Source organism: Mus pahari, chromosome 15, assembly GCF_900095145.1.
Source record: "Mus pahari chromosome 15, PAHARI_EIJ_v1.1, whole genome shotgun sequence".
In the NCBI taxonomy this organism is placed as follows: domain Eukaryota; kingdom Metazoa; phylum Chordata; class Mammalia; order Rodentia; family Muridae; genus Mus; species Mus pahari.
In genome coordinates, this window is record NC_034604.1 from 44,434,636 (window position 1) to 44,444,430 (window position 9,795).

The 9,795-nt window shown below is 38.2% G+C and overlaps 1 protein-coding gene across 5 annotated transcripts in view; it reads left to right on the forward strand.

Annotated features, from left to right (window-relative positions):
- Dmxl1 (Dmx like 1) overlaps nt 1–9,795 on the forward strand; it is a 141,631-nt gene that overhangs the window by 122,149 nt on the left and 9,687 nt on the right. For all 5 annotated transcript variants that reach the window (XM_029547072.1, XM_029547073.1, XM_029547074.1 and 2 more), the window contains one exon: nt 6,341–6,468. In XM_029547072.1, coding sequence (XP_029402932.1) covers nt 6,341–6,468 — 128 coding nt within the window. The remainder of the gene's footprint in view (nt 1–6,340; nt 6,469–9,795) is intronic.

Below are 9,795 nucleotides of genomic sequence, written 5' to 3' on the forward strand. Positions count from 1 at the left end.
ACTCAGAAATCCGCCTGCCTCTGCCTCCCAAGTGCTGGGATTAAAAAGGCGTGCGCCACCACACCCGGCCTGGGATTTCTTTTTTATTTCATTCTTGATTTCTTCAGGGACCTAATGATTGAATTGTGTGGTATTTAGTCTCCATCAGTTTGGATATTCTCTATGGTTTCTGTTAATATTAATAGCTAGTTTTGTGCCACCATAGTCAGGCAGAATGCAGGTAGTTAGTTAAGCTTTCCCCTGATTGTTGAGAGTTGTTTTGTGCCATAATATATGATCAACTTTGGAGACAGTTTCATGAGCTGCAAAGAAGTAAGTGTATTCTTTTTATGTTTGGGTGGGATGTTCTGTAGATGTTTGTTAGGTCCATTTAATTTATGATGTCATTTATTTCCAATGAACACATTGGCTACACGATCAATTCCACCTATTTCCTCCCTATTATAATTATGACCATTCTCAAGTTATCCCTTAAAGTAACAATTTTTCTATAATTTGTAAAATAACCATTACCAGACCCCCAAACCCAGAGTTTTGGGCTGAGAACTCTCCATAACTTCTTCCAACTGAACAGGGGTGACGAAAAAAAATTTTAAGGGGTGAGGAGGGGTAGCAAAATTAAAAAACTTGGTTAGACTTTAAGAAAGCTAGCTTTAGCATTTGTTATCCAGTCTCTTATGCTTAGAAGGCTCAGGGCTTGACTGAAGTTCTAACTAGGTCTATCTGAAAGGTGGATGAGGCAAGATATCCTGGAATTCATGACAATTCCCAGAGCTGTTTTGGGTAGCAACCAGAAGCAGGGGTCCAGGCAGGTCAGTTTAGCATCTCTGAGGGTGAATCTCACTGAAGTTGTACATTCTGTATTATATAAATCTCACAACCAAAATTTTAGTACCATTAAGATACCTGTATGGATTGTGCAGGGTGCACAGATTAGATAAGGATGAAATTCTGCTCCTTATTCGAGCATGTGAAAGACAGCTGTTCTGGTCAGAGGAACTTTGGTATTTGTTTCCTTACTCAGATGCACGTGGACTGGGCTGTGCTCCACTAATACACGAGTGCTGGCTTTATTTTCCTTTAAAAGGTGGTTGCATGTGTAGGAAATGACAAGCAAGTATTCAGATCATACGAGGAGGTGTTCCTCAACTGCATGTCAGGCAGATGGCATTTTATCAGCATCATATTTATTTGTATTTTCTCAGCAGATATTAAGGTACAACTGTGTTTTCTCAATTGTCTCTAAGAACCAGAGTTCTTAAGTGGCCCAATTGTGGAACCAAGCCTTAGTTGTGTGGAATCAGTGCTGACATCACTGGCTCATGCTGTCACGTGTGTTTGTTCCTGCTGCTTGACCTCACAGGATTTACTCTCCAGTTCCAACTGCCCAAAACAGACAGACCCTTCCAAGCACCATTCTTTGAGTAGCAGCTACCTATTCAAGATGCTTCACACAAAATCTGCCTCAGGAAAGTTAATATATTTTAAATTATTTTAAAAGAAACTCAGCATCTTATTCTTTGGCCTTTCTTAATTAATGCTTTATGGAGGCAGTGTTAACATTTGTACAGTGTGTGCGTAGAGGAGTCTCCTCTATTATTTGAAAAAGAACATTGCAAAATGAGGCTTTCATTGCAGGGGAAAAAAGAGAAGAAGAAAAAAAAATCACACTCATTTTGATAATTAAAACAGTTCAAAGCAACTAAAGCAATCTATACAGATGTTATCTGTTGAGACGGTGCTTCTACTGTCCCCTGCCCCAACTTCCATGAGCTCAAGGCCTAAATTTTTTATTTACTATTTCTTGTCTACTTACTGTATGAGCCTATTTCCAGGCTCTCTTTTTATATAATTCTCAAGGCCTAAATTTCTACTGTCTGAGATAGGGTAGGCACCCTAATTTTTTAAGACTGAATGTCTCAATATTTCAATATCTATAATTAAATTCCCTTTTGCTTACTGTATAGGCCTATTCTTAGGCTTCTAATCTGTCATACCAGGAATATCGATCCCAGAATTCCCGTGGAGCCCACATTCAAAGAATTTGAGTATTATCCTGGCATAGACCTTTCCAGATTTGCTTTATAACATTATTTCATTCAACCTCCCTGACTTCTCTCTTCTGTAGAGCCTTATATCTCTATATACTTTTAGAACATTTAAACAATTACAGTATACTCCCTTCTGTCCTTAAAACAATTAAATCTCATTTATCTCTATCCTTTATCTGCTTGTTGGAGGCCTTTACTTTCTGCCTCTCTGCCTTCCTCCAAGCAGCCTGTCTCTGCACAGCTGGGTTCCCAGTGCCTCTGAGCCCAAACTCTTTGTATTAGTTCTGAACTGTATGTGGGAGAGGAGGGTGATCCCCATGTGGCTTGGGTAAAATCTGTATTCCCTTCTATCTTTACAAACAAATAAACTTTAGTATTCTATCCTTTAATTACCTGCTTATAGGAAGCAGGCTGCTTTTTACTGTCTGAGTTCTTTGCCTCAGAGCAGCCATCCTGTCTCTTCACAGCAGGGAATCCCAGGGACTGTGAGCTGAGCCTGTGTTCCTTTGTTGAAGTTTCCTGTGATGGAGCCACCTGACTCTGCTCTGCTCCCTGAGAAACCAATAGTCTCTCTTCCTAGACTTAAATCACTATATGTATGTGATCAATCCAAGAATGACTAAGTTAATAGTGGATTCTCGCCTTCCATGGTGTGTGCCATCTGTTGTGTGTAGCTTTCACTCTCCCCTCAAAGCTCTAGGAATGGGCTGTGCTACCAACCTCCACCCAGCTTCCCTTCAATCCACTGATAAAAGGCACACACACAGGTTGCTCATTTCAACTTGCCTTCTTGGCACAATTGCTGGGCATTATTAAACACTCGCTGTTAGCATTCCCTTATTAACACTCTTAGCTCCACACCTCCCGCCTGCCCTAAAATTTAGTGCCCATTACATCTAGTCCCTGCTAAACATCCCTGACCTACAGGAGCAGCCACAGACTGCTGCTCCTCCCGAGACCTCACATGGCTACTTGGTCATTCTCCAAAACATGGTAAACTCTCCTCTCCTCCCTTCATCTGTCTCTTTTTACCTCCAGGGACCTGGAAGTCCCACTTACTCCTTCCACCCAGCAACTGGGCCATGGCTTTCTTTATAGATCAAGAACTAATTGGAGAACAGGTTTTACCATCAGAACTGCCCTTACTAGAAAGAACAGGGTTTTTGAGAGTTTTCTATTGTCTTGAGTTAAGAGTCACCATTTAAGGGTCAACATATATCTTGCTAGTCCTTCTATGCCACTTGGTCATCTCTGGTCAAGCAGAGGTTAGGCATGTGAGATTTCAGAGATACAGCATTGAGAGGTCTATGTGATACAGGTGGGTAGGGCCTACCTACCTATACAGGGAAGTGAAGTCAGATCTTGGTGGATCTGGGGGGACTGTAGGATGAGAAGTCAGCCAAGTCAGAGACACTGCAAGATCCAGGAGGAGCTGGGTCACCTGACATTGCAGAAGTGAGATTCCAGATGATCTAGACATAAAGTCAGGTAATCTGGCAACACAGACAAACTCTTAGAGGTACCAGAATGCCAGTCAGGTGAGGAAGGATCAGGTCCTACTTGACAACACAGAGTAAAAAAGCCTGGATCAAAGTAGCATGTATTTACCAAAGGTTCTCTGAGTCCATATGAACTGGAAGTATACTTGGGCCAGCTTCCTTCTGAGAGTTTAGGGAACATTTAATTTACTTATGAATCTATTGTTGTTTAAGCCAAGTTATCTTGAACTCTTATCTTAATTTAGAGACAGAAAAATGTCACACAAATAATGCATCTTTAGGTTTGATTTTAGCTGTGTGCCAGATAGAAAAATCACTAAAATCTTGATTTTTTTTTTTTAAATAAAAAGACTATAGGGTCCAAATATACACTATAAAAGGAGTCCATGGGGTGGTGCAGGTTTTTTGTTTGCCTTTTGTAAACAGCCATTTAACAAGGTATATATGGGGCTGAGGAGATGGTCTCTTCAGTAAAGTACTTGCTAGCCAGCATGATGACATGAATTCAGATCCCTGACACTCACAGAAAACTCTGGGTATGGTGGCACAGACCTATAACCTCAGCACTGGGCAGGAGAGTCTCCGGGGCTTGCTGGCCTGATAGGCTTGCTGTATTTGCTGAGCTCCAGGTTCCTTGGGAGACCCTGTCTCAAAATATTGTGGAAAGTCCTTGAAGAAGATAACACAGTTGACTTCTGGTATGTATGTATCCACACACACACACAGAGTGGGGTGGGGCACAACGGACAGACAGACACACACATATAAAGATATTCACACAGATACCCAGAGAGAGAGGTAAGGACAGAGGCAGGGAGGGGAAGGAACAATATAGGGAGAAAAGAAACAAATTCACTGGTCCATCTCGTTTTTCTGTAACTTCAGCTTGTCTGTCAGAAGATGCATTCTACTGTTGCTGAGGTGTGGGGATCCCTTTTTATCCATTGAGTCCTAGAGAGGAATAATTAATTTGCCTAGTTTAAGCTTCCCCATTGTAACTACCATAATTTCAAATTATCTTTGGTAAGGTTTACTCATTTCTCAAAAAAACAAAAAAATAAAATATAAAAGGTTATGAGTCCATATTGTTTATGCCTGAAGTTAGGTAGAGTTTAAGACATAGGAGTTCTAGACTTGAATTTAGGAAGACAAACAATTGTGTCCCTTAAGCTTTGTTTACCCGAGGCACTCTGCTGAACACCATCTGCTACATCCCACATCCTAGTCTGGGAAAGTGTGTTCAAGTTGGCTGTTAGCTGAAATCTGAGGGTGAGGTTTTTGTGGTAGTCTATAAATAGCAGCAAGAAGTAATGTACATAAGGCTCTCCTGTACCGAGGTTGCTGCTTTTAGGAGTTTTATGAGTAGTCTCCTCTGTGTTTGTCTTCTGACACAGAACTATCAGAAGGCTATTTGAACATTCGCCATTTCATAAACTTATGAAGTTAGACTGCAGGTGGTTTATGGCTTTACCAAGAATTAGGTTCTCAGTGCTGTCACCAAATAGTTGACAGAACCAGCTAAGAGGGGAGGAATAATTTGTTTTGGCTTAAAGTTTCAGGGGGTCAAGTCTTTTGATTACCTGAGAAGAAATGAGTATGGTAAGATCTATCCAAGAACCATAAAAAAAGGATGTGCTAACTGGGCGTGGTGGCGCACGCCTTTAATCCCAACACTTGGGAGGCAGAGGCAGGTGAATTTCTGAGTTCGAGGCCAGCCTGGTCTACAAAGTGAAACCCTGTCTCAAAAAACCAAAAAAAAAAAAAAAAAAAAGGATGTGCTGTCTCTTTGAGCTAGTTTTCTCCTTTGCCCTCCTCTGTTTCATATGCTTCTCTAGCCCATGAGGTGTTACCTGCTTATTGGTGGCTCATCTGTTTTCTTTCTCAGTTAATCCTAGGTAGAAACATCTTCACAAACACAGCCAGAGGTATGGCTCACCAATCTAGGTGAATCTAGATCCAGGCAGTAAAATATAGCCATCACCCCAAGGTAGCAGAACTAAAATAAAAAGGTGTTTGAGGAAGCAAGATGAAAAGAAATTTGATTCATTGAAGTGATAGGTTCTTAATTAGAGGTAAAGGTTTGATGTTTGTCTTACTGTTTGTAGTGAGTTGTGTTTTAGGTTGTTAATACACCACAATTCAAGAACACCATGAACATTCAAGAGCCATGTAGCCTAGAGTTCTTAGCATTACAGATAATATTTGGAAAACTTAGTTTTAAATGGCTATCCTCATTGGTTATAATTAAGTAAGTGTGAGGTCAGAGAGATGACTCAAAGGTTAAAGAGTACAGGTTGCTCTTCCAGAGGATCCAGGTAACATTCCCAGCACCCACATAAAACTCACAGCCATATCTAACTCCAGATCCAGGGGATCCTACACCCTCTTCTGATCTCTGTAGGCACTGCATGTACATGTTGCACAAATATATATGCAGGTCAAACACCCATAAATATAAAAGAAATTAAGACCATGGGAAGAAAAGAGCATCCCTTCTAGCTAGTGTCAAGTCATTATGCTGCTGCCCTCTCAACCCTGTGCACTCTTAATTTATAGACATGTTCCTAATATACATGTTTCTACTGTTTTATTTAAAGACATGCTCTCATTCAAATGAAAGTACATCATATTATTTTTGTTGTATGAAATGAAAAATAAAAAGGAAATTTATATAAATGGATTGATTTATTTCCTAGGTATAACTATGCTAAATAATTCTAGATTGTGTTAAATAAATTTTCTCAAAACTTTTTAAAATAAATATGTAATTTTTGTTATCTTATAATGCAGATCTGACCGGAGCTCAAGATGGAAGTGTCAGAATGTTTGAATGGGGCCATTCTCAGCAAATAACCTGTTTTCGATCTGGTGGCAACTCAAGAATTACAAGAATGAGATTTAACTATCAGGGAAATAAGGTACTATTGAGAATTAAATGATTTTTTAAAAAAATGTTTGGGTATAAATTCACTAGTTTGAGGTTTTGAAGAAAGTGTTTAAAGTACTAATTCATAAAAATTCTTCTAATTCTGGAAGAACATTTAAGTGCACATGATTCTTCTGTAGTATATGGTATACATATATCACTACTAAGCTTAATTTAAATGTACCCTAAGGACCAGTGCTCTATCTTATGTTTCTTTGACCAGTGAGTATCCAACTTTTTAGTTCCTGGAATCTACTCAGAGTATGATTCAGCACCAAGCAGCAAGTACAGTTTGGGGTGTGTTAGATCTGTCTAAGTCATCTGCATTTGTGATTTTGTATGCATTCTAAAACTGAGAAGCACTGCCATAAAATGACATGTCAGCAAACTGTGAACTAGCCACACAGCTTTAATAGGACATTTTGATATTACAGTTCCATTGTTTATTATGTTTTCTTTTAGTATTTTCTACTAGCAGAGTTAAGAAGAATAAAGATGGGCTGGTGAGATGGCTCAGCGGGTAAGAGCACCAACTGCTCTTCCAAAGGTCCTGAGTTCAAATCCCAGCAACCATATGGTCGCTCACAACCATATGGTGGCTCACAACCATCCGTAACAAGATCTGATGCCCTCTTCTGGAGTGTCTGAAGTCAGATACAGTGTACTTACATATAATAAATAAATAAATCTTTTTTTAAAAAAAAAAAAAAAGAAGAAAAAGAAGAAGAAAGACCTTATGGAGGGCAAACCTTTAGTTACAGAGCCATTTAAGAAAGGTGTGACTAGGAGGTTGCTGTGAGATTTTTCTCCTAGAAAGACAGGAAAAGTACACCCATTGCAGCTCAGCGATACGGTACCTAAGCAGTAACAACACAAATAGACATACTGATGACAAAGTGGTGGGAAATTTCATAGTGCCCTAGACCAAAAAAAGCATAGGCAACTAATGACTACCAAGAGAAGAAGAATTGATCTCTTCCAGAGACAAGCCTCGTAATTATCCAGTACAAAACGGTCAGCCCTGAAAACATATATATAAACAACACTAAGCAGACTAGGCAGGTTATTTATATATTTATTCATAGATATGTAACAATAATAAAGAAAAGAATGCCATAAATTTTAAGTGGGGCAAGGAGGAATAGAAGGGAAAGAAAGGGGAAATGATGATATTTTATTTAGTTTTTTTTTTTTTTTTTTTTTTTTTTTTTTTTAAAAAGAGATGTTTTAGTTCATTGCCTGCCAGATATCCTTGCTAAGCAGTTAACTTTTAATTTTCTTTAACCATGTGATGGAACCAAATAGCACAACACCTATACATGCACTAGCCTTCATTAAGGAAGCATCCTTAGTAAATGGTAGAGAAGACTCAGTCCATCCCAATTATGTAACTCAGGTTGGGTGTGAATTACAGATAGAATTGGACACTCAAAAGACTGAAATTTCAACAAATCTAAGATAATAAGACTAATAAATGACCTGAGAAATTAATTCTTAAGAGATTCAGAAATGCTATCAATAAAACAGGCTAGTATGAAACAGCATAGAACAGGGAACCGTTGTTTTTTTTTTGTTTTTTTGTTTTTTTTGGTTTTTCGAGACAGAGTTTCTGTGTATAGCCCTGGCTGTCCTGGAACTCACTTTGTAGACCAGGCTGGCCTCGAACTCAGAAATCCACCTGCCTCTGCCTCCTGAGTGCTAGGATTAAAGGCGTGCGCCACCATGCCCGGCACAGGGAACCGTTTTTATAAACTAAAAACACAGTTCTCAAAAATGGGGGTCAGTGAACATAAGTTTAAAAAACAAGTATGTATGTATGTTGAGGAAGCACCAAATAAGAAATTATCTCCTGGGAAATAGTTCAGGGGATATTTCAGAAAAATCAAAGTAGTAGGGGGAAAGCAGTACTTGTTATTTGTTGAAAGCAAAGAATATAATTTCACAACAAAAGGGAATACCTAGTACTAAGATGTATTGACAGATATGTGTGCACATATCCTAGGTTTTGTTTTGATTCAGATATAAAGAAATAGTCCTCTAAATGTGAAAGAAATGGAGTTGTAAATGTTACTTACTCACCTTCCTTTTCAAACAATCGGGTTCCAGCTGCTCAAAATTCCCTATTAAAAGGGAAATGTTACAATTAGTAGAGCTATATTTATAGAATCCTGTTAGATAAGGAGTGAGAAATAGCCGGGTGTGGTGGCACACGCCTTTAATCCCAGCACTCGGGAGGCAGAGGCAGGCGGATTTCTCAGTTCGAGGCCAGCTTGGTCTACAAAGTGAGTTCCAGGACAGCCAGGGCTGCACAGAAACCCTGTCTCGAAAAAAACAAACAAACAAACAAAAAAAGGAGTGAGAAATAAATTGACGTTCAGCCAAACTATATTTGAAATTAACACTATTTGAATATATATTCTATGTTTATCTCTGCTGAAGAACAAATCTAGCTCTACTCCAGAAAACAGAATAAACTAGAAAAAAGGGCTAGGTAGTGAGAAAGTAAAACAAATACAGAAACAATAGACTATCAGAGTTTTCAGAAAACATTAGAGTAGTAAATAAACAATATGAAGTTTGCCAAAACTTGAATATGTTCAGTAATCATCACTGAAAATTAAAACTTGGTAAATATTTTAAATTTTTATAGTTCCTTGTGTTACTTATATGTAAGGATAAATAAGTAGTGAGTTTTAAATATTTTGCTTAAAATTCATTTTACCTTTAATTTTCAACTTTTTACATTTTTTGAACTTTGTGGGAGGAGGGCAAGAGCATACTGTGGAGGTCTAAGGCAACTTAGAGGGGTTTCCTTCCTTCCTTCACTATATGGGTTCCAGGGAACAAAATGAGATCATCAATCTTGCCAGCTTCATCTTTCAATTTTAATTGATGCAAAGCATTTCCAACTCTAAATTTTTAGTCTATATCATTATAAAGAGGTATATATTTATGTGAATGTTCAAAGCAGCACCTTTTATAATAGAATAAGTTGAAAACTGTCTATAAAAAGAAAGTTTACAATTGTAAGACAACTATATACTGCAGTGCCACCGCAGTACAAGAATAGCTAGATTTCTATGTCTTGGTGAGGGTTGTTAAAATAAACTTAAAATGTAAACTTTTAACTGTATATTATCCAATTTACTATAAAAATCTATATGAGTGTTTGAATATTCATAAAAAGAAATCTTACAGGAAATAATCAGCTTTTTATAATAGGTGATTGATCCAGAATTAGAAAAAGACCAGGTCCAAAATAAACATGAGGTTTTTTTTGGTTGTTTTGGGGGGGTTTTGGGTTTTTTTTTTTTTTTTT